The sequence below is a fragment of the Mirounga angustirostris genome, unplaced genomic scaffold (assembly GCF_029215605.1).
Source record: "Mirounga angustirostris isolate CCGP_5_RB_7025 unplaced genomic scaffold, mMirAng1.0.hap1 SCAF_7, whole genome shotgun sequence".
Lineage (NCBI taxonomy): Eukaryota > Metazoa > Chordata > Mammalia > Carnivora > Phocidae > Mirounga > Mirounga angustirostris.
The window spans coordinates 143,074,208-143,088,492 of NW_026991715.1; the positions used below are offsets into that span (position 1 = coordinate 143,074,208).

At 45.6% G+C, this 14,285-nt stretch overlaps 1 protein-coding gene across 3 annotated transcripts in view; it reads left to right on the forward strand.

The window, feature by feature from the left end:
• Window positions 1–599: 599 nt before the first annotated feature.
• DNAH5 (dynein axonemal heavy chain 5) overlaps window positions 600–14,285 on the forward strand; it is a 273,454-nt gene continuing 259,768 nt past the window's right edge. For all 3 annotated transcript variants that reach the window (XM_064596856.1, XM_064596857.1, XM_064596858.1), the window contains exon 1: window positions 600–913. In XM_064596856.1, coding sequence (XP_064452926.1) covers window positions 902–913 — 12 coding nt within the window. In that variant the 5' untranslated portion in view covers window positions 600–901. The remainder of the gene's footprint in view (window positions 914–14,285) is intronic.

Sequence of the window (14,285 nt, forward strand, 5' to 3'; positions counted from 1 at the left end):
GATATAAATAAGATTGCGAGGACTAAGTACGATTTTTGAACGAAAACTATCTCATGAATAATTTTTTATGTTGATTTGTAGAAACAATTTTTGGATATATTGGATTAAATGAACATATTATTACAATTAATTAATTTCACCAGTTCCTTTCTACTTTTTAAAATGTGGCTTCTAGAAAATATGGCAAACATATTTCTAATGGACAGGGCTAGTCCCAGTTGAGAGAGGAGAGATTGCAGATATGAAATACTTATATTTTTCCTTTGTAAAGTCCTTTAAGGCAAGGCTTGTTCTGACAGGCAGATAGTATTTAGGAAATATCTTTTGTCACCTCCAGGTTAAGACTCAAGGTTAAAACTGCCCCTTGAGTTCGAAGCTGAAGGATCAGCTGTGAAGGTAGGTACTCGACAAGGAGACAGTGGGAGAAGCCAAAGCATGACTCGAGACTCTGGAAAGATGTGCGGATTAAGTTCCGTTTTGAAAATTTTTCTCCCGAAGCTAGAAACACACAGATTTGGGCATTTAAACAATTCCAAATCAGTGGGCGTGGCTAGTGCGAGAAGTCACCCGCGGCTGAGCGCCAAGAGAAACCTGGCGGGGAACAGGCGAGAGGCGGCGGCTGCGGCTCCGTGGCCCGGGTCGGCTCCCCGCGGGAGCGCGGGCCAGAGGGGGCGCCCGAGCGCCGGGAGCCCGAGGAGCGAGCCGGTCCAGGCGGAGCACTGCTCGTCGCCGCGGCAACGGCGTGAGCCGCAAACAGCCGCGCCCGCCGGCCGACCCGCGACCAGAGCGGACGCCCGCGAGCGGCGCGGCGGGGAACGGCGGAGGCAGAGCGGCGGGGGCCAGCACCGGCCGGCCGTCCTCGCCCGCCGCGTGTCCCCGAGGGGCGCCGGAGCGCAGCGCGATGGAACAACCGGTAGGGTGCGCGCTCCGTCGGCGCTCCGTCCGCGCGGCTCCCGCGCCTGCCGACCCCGCGGCGCATGCGCGGCGCTGTGCCGCCGGAGCCCCGCGCGGCGGCTGCGGGGTGCGCGGGGCCGCGGGGCCGCGGGCTTTGGCTCTGGGCTTCAGCTTCTGGGCGGGGTCCTGAACTTGCGGGGTTTTCAGGAACTTGGAGGGCCGGAGTTGCTGGGTTTTGAGTTTGGCAGCGTTTCCCAGGCGTGGTGGGCCGTTATATCCACCGGGGCACTCATAACATGCAAAAGCCGTGGGTTCAGGGAGTACCTCTTTCCTGTATCTTCAGCTTGCTCTTTCCCCCTCCCTCTTGCGGTGGGAAGGTCACTTGGAGGTCAGTGACGTGGCCCCGAGCAACCCGCTGTCCCATTGCGAGCATCAAAGATATCCAGGTGTGGCGGAGGCTGCTTTTGTGTCAAGTTTGTTGGCTGTTACTAGCTCTCATTGGCCCTTGGGTTTGCACAACAGCGAATGTTCTGTTCCCTTGGAGTTGGGGAGAGGCAGAGAGAGAGGGATGGTGTGCAGAGAAAGCCCCATTAGGTGGTTTCCTTGTGCCTTTTACGTGTATTAGCCTTGGTGCACAGCAGGTGAGAAAGGGCTGGAGACGTATGTGCATTTAAATCAGCTTTCACATAAAAAGGCTTTGTGTTCTTTCTCTCTCCCTTAAATGAATATTGTTAAGTGAAAAAAAACCCCTGGTACTTGTTTTTGCATTTACCTTCAAGGGAGATTGTGTTCATATGTATTTTTCATTTACACTGCCTGTAGATCTATAACTAGAGCAATCTATTAATGCTAATCATAAAATATGCGCCCTAATCAATAAAATATGCACCATGATGAGTGTAAATGTATACTTATTTAATTAAGAGCAATGTGTGTAGTTTATGAGAGTAATATTTTAATGTTTTCCTCCTCTCTGTCAGTGTTTACCTTACTCAGAATTAGCGGTTTTATTCCTGTGAGCATCTTGTTATGGTATTCATATTAGTGTTCTTATTTTCATATGATTTATATATCATAAATATTGGAATTTCCAATATATCTACTTTGTGTTCATTAAGACAAATTCTCACTAGTTCTTTTTAGTCTTTTTACTGACTTTCCCCCCATTTTCTGTAAAAGAAAAGAGGGACCTTGAAATGACAGATGGCATTGCTATACGTAATACCAATAAACCAATGACTTTTGTTGCCTCTTAGTTTTAAAAAAATTCATATATTACAAAATCTTACATAAATTTATCAAGTTTTATCCTCTCTGGATATAAAGCATAGCTATTAACCTTCTATCATGTTCTTATGATTTATTAATTATGCTTTTAATATTGAAAAGATTAGGTCACTCAAGCAATATTGTTCCAACTTTTAAAAAAATATTTGAGAGAGAGAGCGCGAGTGAGAAAGAGCACAAGCAGGGTGAAGGGCAGAGGGAGAAGCAAGACTTCCCGCTGAGCAGGGAGCCCAATGTGGGACCTGATCCCAGGACCACGGGATCATGACCTGAGCCTAAGGCAGACACTTAACCAACTGAGCCACCCAGGCACCCAATATTGTTCCAATTTTATAAAAATAAAAAGAGGTATGTAAATATGTATAGAAAACAGAGTGAAAGGACACACACCAAAATATTGATACTGATTATCTCTGGCTGGTGGCATTGAAGAAGAATTTAAGTTTTCTTTAAACATTTTCCATAATGAACATACATATAATAAATATGTAAATATTCACACATTTAAATATAAATAATTGTATATTTAAATATATAAAATGACACATTTAAATATAGATATATTGCTAATTACAAATTATAAATATTTATATTTATATGAATTTTGTAGTTAGAAAAAATTATAAGGAATAATGCTCCTTAAACATTTACACAACTTTCTTCTCCTGAGACAAACTTAGCATTCCTTTGGTAAATATTCCCGTTTTCAGTTCACAGGGGTCACCTTGTAAACACTACTTTGCAACTTGTGCTCTCTCTCCCAGCTAAGTGAGCAGCCTGGATTTTATGTAAATTAGAAATGGAAGGTGGTAAATGAGCATGCCCAGATCATGTGTGAAGAGCAGCAAGAATGAAACAAATGTGTGGCTCTGTTAAGTCCTAAACACTTTTCTTACCCCTCATCAAGGCAGCTTATTGCCCTAAGCCCAGGCTGATGTGGAAAGGATTTTTAGCAGCCATAATAATTTATCGTGGAAGCTGCAAATACGTCTATTATGGAGACAAATAGACGTAGAGGCAAAGTATAAGGCATACAAATTGTTACATCTGTGAAATGTGACTCCTAAGGAACCTTAAATTCCAGGGGGGAAGGCAGGGATCCCCTGCTTTTCTCCCAGGTCCAGGTAAGGGCAAGTCTGAGGCTAGTATCAGTGGTAGAAAAAAAACTGCTAGGAGTATGGATATTTCGAGGAATTGGTCCCCGCTGATAAGGAATGCTAGGAGGAAGTTTACCTGTTACATTTTCTCCTGTCGTCATGCTAAGCTCTTTCCTGGCACTGAGCTCTGTGGCTGTTTATTTATACCTCTCTGCTGTTTGCATTTGGCTTTACTGTTTGTAGCCTTCCTTTTAGCAAACCAAAAAAAAAAAAAAAAAAAAAAGGCTAAAACAACTGCTCACTTATTACTTTGTTTAGGAATAAAAGCCAGTAGCTTCAGCTCAAGAGTAGATGGCCCGTTGAGGCTCTTCTGGCGTCCTTGACTGTTGCGTTATTGTCCTGCCAGGAGACTAGCGTTGAAGACAGTGTGTGGATGGATTTGATGGTGTGGAATCTGCTGACAGAAAGCTTCCTTTTCACATTTACTCCCCAGAACAGATGCTTTGAGGGAGGCTGGGGTTGGGGAGGTGGTGTCTGAAGGTGCTTGAGCAGTTCGGTTCTATTCTATGAGCACTTCTTGAGGTACCTGTGTTTCGAGCACCGTGGGGCGAGTGCTGGGGAATAGGACCTTTGCTTCCTTCCTCCACGTCTCCTTCCCTTCCTTTCTTCCTTCCTCTCTTTTGCCTGTCTCCTCCTTTCTTCCTTGCAGTCCTTCCTTACCTCCCTCCCCACCTCTTGCTTCTTTCCTTCTGCCATTTGTGTTGAGTGCTTTTGGCATGCCCTTTTCTCGAATTCCCCTTGACGATTCTGGAGCTCCCCCAACACTCACTACACAACTAATGACATTTTCCCCCTTTTCTTGTGGGGACCAAATGAGATGAGCAAATCGTGACCATTGCCTGCTGCTTTGGAGTGACTTACAGTAAGCTCGGTAGGTCTGTGTGGCAGGATATGGATTATAACCTACTGAGAAAGGAGAGAGGACGTGTGACACGTGTCAGATTCCTGGAAGGAATCTGGCCAACAGCTATGCTATTTTAATACGTCCCTTTAGAAAAAACCTGCCATTGTACCTACCCTGGATGGGGTAATAGAATATGATTGGCTTCCCATGGACCAACATTTCTGCCTCCAAGGAGGTAATACGTAGAGTTCAGAACGTCTTTCTTTTTGGCAGCGGCTTCCAGATAGGGCCAATAGGGCTTGGCTGTGGGACGTGGGCTAAGGCCCCTGTGCCCACTCCCATGGAAATGGTTGTAGGCTTCCTTGGAATGCTTGGACATTGAGGAAAGTAAAACAGTCGTATTCGTGGAGGGCTGAATGCTGGGTGGGCAACTTCTGAAATTGTTTCGCCTATTTGGGGTAAAGAATGGAAGGTGTGAAGCATTGGTGGCCTGAAATGTCCACATTATTGTCCATTACAAAGAAACACAGGAAAGCCTAGCTCAGAGGAAGCAGTCATCACCGACTCTGGCAATGTTTCCCAAAAGAGGGTCGACTAAGTGGCATGAACTGCGATGGGGCCCGGGGAGACGTCAGGGAACAGGCAGACCAGAGTCCTTGCCGGTGTGTGAAGCTGATAGCCCAGTGGGGAAGATGAAGATGGTGTGAGAGGGCACACAAGGGGGCCAGCGAGAGGTGGGAGGGGTCAGGAGGACAGAGCTCTCCGGCCAGAGGAGAGGGCCCCTGAGGACCAGAGCCCCATTGCCAAGGGGTCATGGAAGCCAGCATGGAGGAGGCAGGAGGGAGTGCTGCATTGGTGGAGACCGAGCTTTTATTTTATTTTATTTATTTATTTATTTTTTAAAGATTTTATTTATTTATTTGACAGAGAGAGACATAGTGAGAGAGGGAACACCAAGCAGGGGGAGTAGGAGAGGGAGAAACAGACTTCCCTGCGGAGCAGGGAGCCCGATGTGGGGCTCAATCCCAGGACCCCGGGACCATGACCCGAGCCGAAGGCAGACGCTTAACGACTGAGCCACCCAGGTGCCCCAAGACCAAGCTTTTAAAAAGATCATTAAGGTCAAATGAAGTCAAGTATGTGGGCCCTAATCCGATGTGATCCGCATCCTTATAAGAAGAGCACATTAAGACACAGACGCTAAGAGACCTCGGGAGGACATGGTGAGGAGGCGGCCGCCTGCAAGCCAAGGAGAGAGGCCTCAGAAGAAACCAGATCTGCCGACAGCTTCATCTTGGACTTTTAGACCCTGTAACTGTGAGAAAATCAATTTCTGTTAAGCCTCCCTGTCTGTGGTGTTTCGTTATGGTAGCCTGAGTGAATGTACGGTGTGCTAAACGGCTTGCACAAATTATCTCAGTTAATCCCAGTTACAGCATGGTGAGGTAGCTGCGGTCATGATCTTCATCTTAACAGATGACAGCGTGGATGCTGCAAGAGAGCCATCTCATTGGGAAGACGGCCGTGCCCAACACGGGTGAGAATCCTACGCAAATTGAAATGAAAACCCGCTCGGCCCAGAACGCCTGCAGCTGTCACGGCCGCACAGCTCAGGGGCGTCAGTGGGAGGGGGCAAACCTGCCCCGGCCTCCGTCGGCCACTCGGAGCTGCCTGATGACAGTCCTTGGACGGGGAGCTCCCGGAACGTGGTCAGTGTAGCTGCATCGACCCGGGTTCACTACCACCCGAGTGATGGATGGATGCTGCCGAGAACGGATCGTGGCCATGAACCTGTTCAGCCCTCCCATCTGCACCTAAGGAAGCAGTCAGCCAGGTGCGCAGGGAGAGGAGATGTTACAGGTGAGGGGGTGATGGCAGCAGACAGACAAGTTAGGGGAGCGGCAGTCTTGGAGCGAAGAGGCAGAGGCTAGTGAGGAGCTCTCAGAGGGAGCTCCTTCCTCTCCACCCAGGTTACGATTTTCCATCCAAGCTTGTGTGTGAAGACGGTGGTCAGGCCTTCGGTGGCTCCATTAGTAATAATGCTGAAGAGTAGGATAACCTTGTGTTCCGTGTCACGTCAGGCTTCGATCATACGGTGTTGTTGTGTCTGGGGTTAGGTGTCTTTTTGTATCTGCGATGTGTAACGAGTCATTTTTCAGCAGGATTCTACTCTTTTGTCTTTGTTTTTCATGGTATGACAGGCCGTTTTGCTGACGTTTCTTGTAGTTATGATTTAAAAGGTCTGTATTTAATGTATCCTACATTTTTGGCTAGTACAGAATTGAGGATGGTACTTTTCCAGGAAGGTCAATATAAATAATTAATGATCTCAGTGGCAGAATTCCTTTTCAGGGAGGAAATTGTCTTTGTTTGGGAAAAACAAACAAACTCAGTTAAGTCACTAGAGAAAGGAAATGAGGCCTGAGGGCAAAGCCAGAACAAGGCAGGAAAATGCCTTGTGGCAAGTTCACTGTCTGTGGGTGGTGGGAGGTGGGGGGCGGAGGGGATTTGAAGGCCCTGGAGGGAAGGCTGGGGTGCCTGGGGATAGACAGGTACATGGAAGTCATAGAAGGATCCCCCGGGCGAGGGATGCTCAGAGAGCTTCCCCCTTCTGACCTCTGGGGAGGTATGCTACATGCATGAGCCACTTTGTAGTTTCTGGAATTTGAGCCATGGGTCGTGTTGGACATTTGCCCCCTGTGACCCTGGAGGAAGAAGCTCAGAGCTGGAGGGGATCCTGAGCCCTTCAGCCCCCTGGAGGTCTGCTGAAGTCTTGGGGAGGGCTCAGAATGGGTGCTCTGGCCAGGTTCACCTTGATCTCAAGAGGCTAGCGAGCGCCTCACAACTGACCCACTTCTGGGTCTCCCATTCCAGGGGATGTGACTATGAATTAGTGAAGTTGATTCCAGAACCATCCATGATGCAAATCTCTTTATAGCCATACTCAATGCTTTTTAAACTTTTTTTTGAGGATGGACTATACGAGATTCATTTTATTTATGCTCATAAGCTATTAGGGGAGACACTTAAGTCTATCTCTAGTTTGATGTTGAGTATATGAGGCAATTAAAAATGTTTAACTGAAGAGTCTTTTCATGAGACCAAATTCTATGTAATGTGCATTTTGTTACCTTTTCACTTAACAATAGAGTGGGTGAAATACTTGATTTTCTTTTTGCTGAGAAAATTAATCTCAGAACCCCTGGGTATTTGGTACCCTTTTCCCAGGCTTGTGTACACCTGGAAACATAGCAGTGAGAAATCCTTCCCAGTCAGTTCATTTACTTTTAAAATATGTTCTACCTGCTTAAAGAGAAAATTTAGAGAGAGTAATACACAGTATATTTAACTTGTTTTCAACCATGTTGTAGCATCTGCATCGTGATTACATTTGTTCATTAACTTCATAATGACTTAAGGACCTAATTTTATCTTTGTTAGAATTTTAAATTCTCCATTTTAAAGCTAAGCATGTGTAGACAGGCCCCACTGATAAAACAGGTGGGCACACATTGCGTATTCATTGAGGATGTTAATCATACCCTGTGTTTGTGACTTCCCATTGCCCCTTCATTGGCTTGTATGTGCTTCCAGGGTGTTAATGAATAACAAAAATAGATTTCCACTTCTCAAAAAAGAGCTTCAGTGTTTCTGGGATAATTAAGGCATCTGAAGAAGCAAGTGGGTCACTGCCTAGCAGTCTCTGTAGTGGTGGTTGGTTTAATAGGGGGCTCTGAATACATCTTACCTTGGGAGTTGTAATTATGTCTCGGTGACCGAGTGTGAGTTTATGGCCAGTGAACTAATATTTTAAATCTTATTATAAGATTTTAAAAATGGCTAATACTATACTCTTACCTTCTTGATCTCCTCTTAGTATTGGGAAATCACATTAGATGAGAGTACATACCAAAAGCCTGGCTGTTCTTCGTTAAGTATGTTATGTAGGTACCGCTCCATTACAAGGGAATCCCCTGGATATAAAAATGAATTCTTGCAGTGGAATTTCTTACACATAGATTTTTGAAGTCAAGTTTTTAGGCCACTGGCAACAAAGTGATAATGAAACAGGGCCCAGCACATCACTAGTAAATTGGTAAGCGCCAAGAAATTAGGTTACGATTTTTATGCGTTTTTGTTAAAAGCTAAAGAGTAAAGATTAGGTGCAAATGATCTGTTAAAACAGTGATAATGACAATTCTGAAAAGAGATATGGGCTTTCCTGCCTTCTCACTTTCTCTGTGTCCTTCTTTGAATTTCTTCAATGTGGGCAACCCCCACCCAGCCAGTCTTTGTGGATGTCCACCAGACAAACCCTTCATCCTCTGGAGTTGTCGAGAGCTCCTTTTAACAAGACTTGCTATTTGCAGTGACATGAACAATGTATTTTAAAACCGTTTAACCTCCCCCCTTTAAAAAAAAAAAAAAGCCAGTTTCATCCTTGACTATTTAGAAATACCTGTTTCCTGGAAGGTAGGTGAGCAGATGAGCTGAGAGGACCTGTGTGGCACTCATCGTGAGTTTATGACACCACCTTGCCACTTTTGGGGCTGGGGTCTTCATCTCCGAAAATTAAATCTCCTAAATTAAAATTCCTGCTTTGTGTACCGGAGGATAATCTCAGTAAAGTGAAGGATTTTGCTCACTACTTGTTTCCTATGACACTCAAACTTCTTTACAAAATTTAGTCCTGGCCCTGCTTTTGAGACAAAGATGCATTCACCACTTTTGCAGATGGGGATTTTTGCCTGAAGGACAGAGGAAATAAAGACATAGTTCTCTTCCTGTTTTTAGGCTTCATGAGTTTCGACTGGTGTTTGTGTCCCCTTCCTCAGCTCGGAAACCCCAGCCCTGGAAATGTGAAAGCTTCCTATCACATGCTGCCGACTTCTCTTCCTCTCCTCCTTTGCTGCAGGCTTCTTTCTGCCCCTTCTGCCCCTTTCCTCCTCCCGCTCACCCCCCTCACCCCCACCCCGTCCACTTGGCTCTGGATCTCCCTGCAGAGCATCCCCCGGGGTCCGAGGGATTCCGGTGATGTGCCCCCCTCTCTCAGTGCTGAGCAGAGCAGTCGCTCTGGCTGAACTGGCTGGTTTGTGCCGCAGACATATAGACTTCATTGGTTCACTTTCAGCCCTGGGGCTTGAAGAAGACACACTTAGACAGGGCCAGGTAGCTAATATTTAAGGGCTGTCATATTTTCAGCCAGGCATAACACCTTTTCCAGGTTTTTTTTTTTTTTTTTTTTTTTTTTTTAACACAATTGGGTTTTCTTTTACTTAGTTAAAAAAAAAAGGATGACATTCATGCAAGTCAGGTTGAGGCATGTTCTGGAGAGACACAGTCCAGACTTGTAGGGTAGAGACGGGCATCCAGCCCCTAGACACCTGTTGTGTTCTTAGAGGGGGAGCAACTAGTGTGAAGAGAAGGAAAAAAAAAAGAAGAAAAGAAAAAAGAGCCTCTTATTTAAGACATTTCACTTGTATGTCTCTGGATTCTTTAAGTTAATTTATTCAGGATTAAGCATTTCAATGTTTGTTACCTATTTTTCAGTTTACATTTTTTCCTTTTCCTTTTTAAAAAGCCAGCTTCCCTTTAATAAGAATATTTTAGAGGCAGTAAATGATTTTTTAAAGTTTGTTACAACAAATGCGTATTGTTCCCTGTGGCACATAGTTTCTTCCTCTCTGCCTTCCCTCCCCTGACACCTCCTTTTTCTTCCTTCCTTTCTTCCTTTTTTTGCTGCCTTTCTTTTTTGTTATGCTTCTTATTTATCTTTCTCTTGCTTTGTTAGTTAAGAACATAGACTCTGGAGCCGTATTTCCTGGGTCTGTGTTCATTAGCTGTATGACCTCAGGTATGTAACCTGACCTCTCTGTGCTTCAGGGTTTTAATCTATAAAAAAAAAAAGGGAATAGTAATAGTAGCTACTTCATAGTCATGTTGTGAGGATCGAGTTGATATTTATAAAGTGCTTAGAACAGGGCCTGGTAAAGAGTAATGCTAACAATTAAAATTAAAAAAATGAAAACAAGACAGAAGTAAACCCAGGAAATAATGGATAAAAATAACATAAAAAATAATATGCAGGCCTACCTTTCAGTCTCAGAAATAATCCCTATCAATAGTCATCTCCCCATGTATATGTATGTGTAATTTATTTTTATTTTAAAATTTATTGATTTTTTATTTTAAATTTTTTTAAAATTTTATTTATTTATTTGAGACAGAGAGAATGAGAGACAGAGAGCATGAGAGGGAGGAGGGTCAGAGGGAGAAGCAGACTCCCTGCTGAGCAGGGAGCCCGATGCAGGACTCGATCCTGGGACTCCAGGATCATGACCTGAGCCGAAGGCAGTTGCTTAACCAACTGAGCCACCCAGGCGCCCCAAATTTAGTGATTTTTTAGAAAGATTTTATTTTTAAGTAATCTGTGCACCCAACATGGGGCTTTAATTCACGACCCTGAAATCAAGAGTCACATGCTCCACCGACTGAGCCAGCCAGGCGCCCCATAATTTATTTTTATTTTGAAAAAATTTTTTAACAAACATACTTTTGGAGCCTGACTTTGTTTTCCATTTTACAACATATCAGAAACATGTTTCAGTTTTATTAAAATGCTTCTTTAACATCGTTTTAAAAAAAAAGTAATCTCTACACCCAATATGGCGCTTGAACTCATGACCCCTAGATCGGGAGTCACCTGCTCCACTGACTGAGCCAGCCAGGCGCCCCAACACCAGTTTTAACGGCCGTGTAGAATTCCACCGTACAGCTCAATAGCAAATTATTTTTATGAATTTCTTATTGTGATGCTATAAAGGATTTTGTTATAAGTATTTCTAACATTAGCAATTATAAAGATGAATGTATATATATATGTATCTGGTTACCACAGTATCCCGGTGCTTCTCCCATCCTGCACACAGCACATCCTCCACTCCCTGGTGCCTTCTACCTGCCTGGGGTCTCCAGGGACCCAGCTCAGTATACAGCCTCCGTTTCTGCCCTGGCTTCATTTGAGAAATGCTGCTTACTGTAGGAGAGGTTTTAGTTCATAATACCTTGTTTAAACAGCACACACACAAACTCCTCAAAATTAAGGTAAAACAGAACCAAAGACCTCATCAAACCGTCTGTAATAAGAAATGCCTCCTTCTCAAGAATAGGAAGCTTAAAAACCCAGGGCTAATGGACAAGGAAAAAATTCTCTAGGATTTAATAAAACAATTTTCAACTCTTAAAATTTAGAGATTTCTTAAATTCTCAGGTTATTGCAAGTAAATTTCAGTTTGTCCAAATAACAAGTTCTTATCAGCTAGAATGAGAGCAGAGCCAACCCTGGAGTGACTCTTTACCCAGATAAGGAAGCCAACAGATGGTTCAAGCTCGCCACCTAGTGGTTGCTTATGAAGTGGCTTCCTTGAAGGGCGTTTTTGGGTCTTCGTTTCCATGGGACAGGTTTATGAAGTTCACCACTGTGTTCATTTTCCTCCAGGCAAAAGGAGTCCTTATATGAGGAGTCCCATTGAAGCCTCTGATTACAGTCTCTCATCTTTGGTGGATAATGATGCATTAAACATAATATATTTGCTAATAGGATCTTACTTTTGTTACTAGAGTAACATTGGTAGGGGGATCAACTGTTTTATGTCTTCTGTTCAGTTACTGTAGCATCCTGTTCCATCTTCAGTTACCAAAAAGAAGACTAGCCAGGAATTGTTTTTTAAATCTCTGCCCTATTCAGCTTCTGAATTTACCATAGACCTCATTTCAAACAAGAACATCTTGCAGTGAGTTCCCTAAAGAGCAGAGCCTGAGGCATGGATTTGTGTTACCAGCTTATTAAGAGTGCAGTGTCAGGGGGGCAAGAGGGAAGGAAAGGCAGAATGAGGTGGCGAAGGAAGGGGAGCCAGCATGAGGGTGTGTTATTTAGCTGGCTGCTTCCAGGGAGCAGCCTGGTGGGACTGTCAGCCATGAGGCCACATGAGACGAGGACAGTCAGTCCAGTAGAGGGAAGCAAGGAAGAATTTATCTTGTGCTTCATTTCCTCATTGGCGAATGTTTGCTTCACTGGCTTTGGTTCCCTGGCTCTTCTGGTTGGACATGATAGCTGACAAGCCGACTCCAGGGGTCTGGCGGTGAGAGACACAAAGCCTGGGCACCAAGCAAGAGATGTTGTGGGCAGTGCATAGGAGAAGGTGCGGGTGCCCACCAGAGTTGGATGCAGCAGTGACAGCTGGGGCAGAACCAGTGGCCCAGGGTCCCAGGGACAGGGGAGGCTGGGGGTTGAGAGGTGGTACATGAAAGTGTGGGACTCTACCACCTGGCTTAGTGTATTAACCCCAGATTCTGCTCACAGGAGCATGTTGAGGAGCTGAATAAATATTGGTTATGGATTTTAATATGTGTTCTAGTAAATGCTTCCTGCAGGATTCCTGCAGGACTCTTTTGGTTGCAAGAAACCTACACCCACTAAAGCAGGAAAAGCGAATGGGCCAGGAATGGGCCAGGGTTGTGTCGGGCAATCACCACGTGGGTGGTGATGGTGCTTGGACCCGAGAAAGGTACCAGACTCAGGACCGGCAGGTAACCTGACTCTGATCTCTGCACACATGGGTGTTTGCTTCACTCGTGTTCCTCTCTTTCTGAAGATTGGCTTTGTTTGCATCCATAGCCTGCCTGGAGGCAGAAGAAGCCAACCCATGATTTCTGAGCCCTCATATTTATAGCCACCCAAGAGACAGATTCTCTGTTAGCTCTAATTCTGAATTCCGAGGGCTGATACATTGATTGATACATGATTTTCCATCCCTGGGCTGCTGGGCGGCTCAGAATGGACACACATGCTCCTTCCAACACTCATTCCATAATGGGTGCATTGCCCCACCTCCCCCAGGAAAAAACCTGAAGCTGTGTCCAGCTGGTGGTGATGTCTCCAGGTCTCCTGGAGGTGGTCACTCTGGTGTGGCCATGGTCTAGGCTAAGGGAGTGTCTCTCTGGCTGGGGACTAAGTACTAAATTACTAGTTATCCTCAAGTCACCTGATGGAGCATGGGATGGGGATGGGGCACAGGGCTGCTGAAACCCAGATACCCATTTGAAAAACACTGGAAGGTGCAGAAGCCTCAATGAAACCACTTTGGATTGGCCTTTGGTCTAGAGCTTAAGCCACTGTGGACAGGCGGAGTGATGGGGATGGTGGGCCTGGGATTCTGGTGTCATCCTATTGCTGACTGGCTGGTGTCATGAGCTCCTGGCTGGGTCTGGTGCTGCCACGTCTGCCCATAGGAAGGCGTCCCCTCCTGCAGGGATCTTCTGGGCCGTTCCCTGTTAGGTGGGAGGCTCAGAGGCTATACAGCTCTAACAGGTGAGTTAATTTCCTGCGGCTGTTGTAACAACCACAAACCTGGTTGCCTAAAACAACACAAATGTATTATCTAACAGTCTGTAGGTTGGAAATCTGACGTGGGTTTCACTGGGCTAAAATCAAAGCATTGGTGGGGCTGCATTCCTTTCTGGAGGCGCTGGGAGAGACAGCTCCCTCGCCCTTTCCAGCTTCTAGAGGCCACGTTCCTTGGTTCTTGGCCCTTCGAGGCAGCAACACCATGTCTCTGATCATTCTTCTTCAGTCCCATCTCTTTCTCTGACCCCCTCTCCCGCCTCTGTCGTCTACTTTTAAGGGCCCTTGTGATTACACTGAGCTCACCTGCACGATCCAGGATACACTCCCTATTTTAAAGTCAGCTGACCAGCAACTTTGATTCCATCTGCACATGCAAAGGTCCAGGGGTTAAGATGTGGGCATCCCCAGGGCTGTCATTCTGCCTGCTCAACAGGTATCTTCTGTTGGTGCCAGCACTTGGGTCTGACATTAGTCTGAGGGATTGAGCCAATCGATCGCCTTGTAGATTTCACATCCTAGGACCCTTCTTTCTTCCAACAGAGCAGGAGATACTGCCAACCAGAGTGTGGTCATGCCCCCATCCATGTCCCACAGGAGGCCTGGGGATCCTGTCCATTCCCCTGCACAGAGGTTCCCCAAGTATCGTCAGGGATGCCTGGGGGGCCTCAAACTTGTTCCAGGGGGTCCTTGAGGTCAG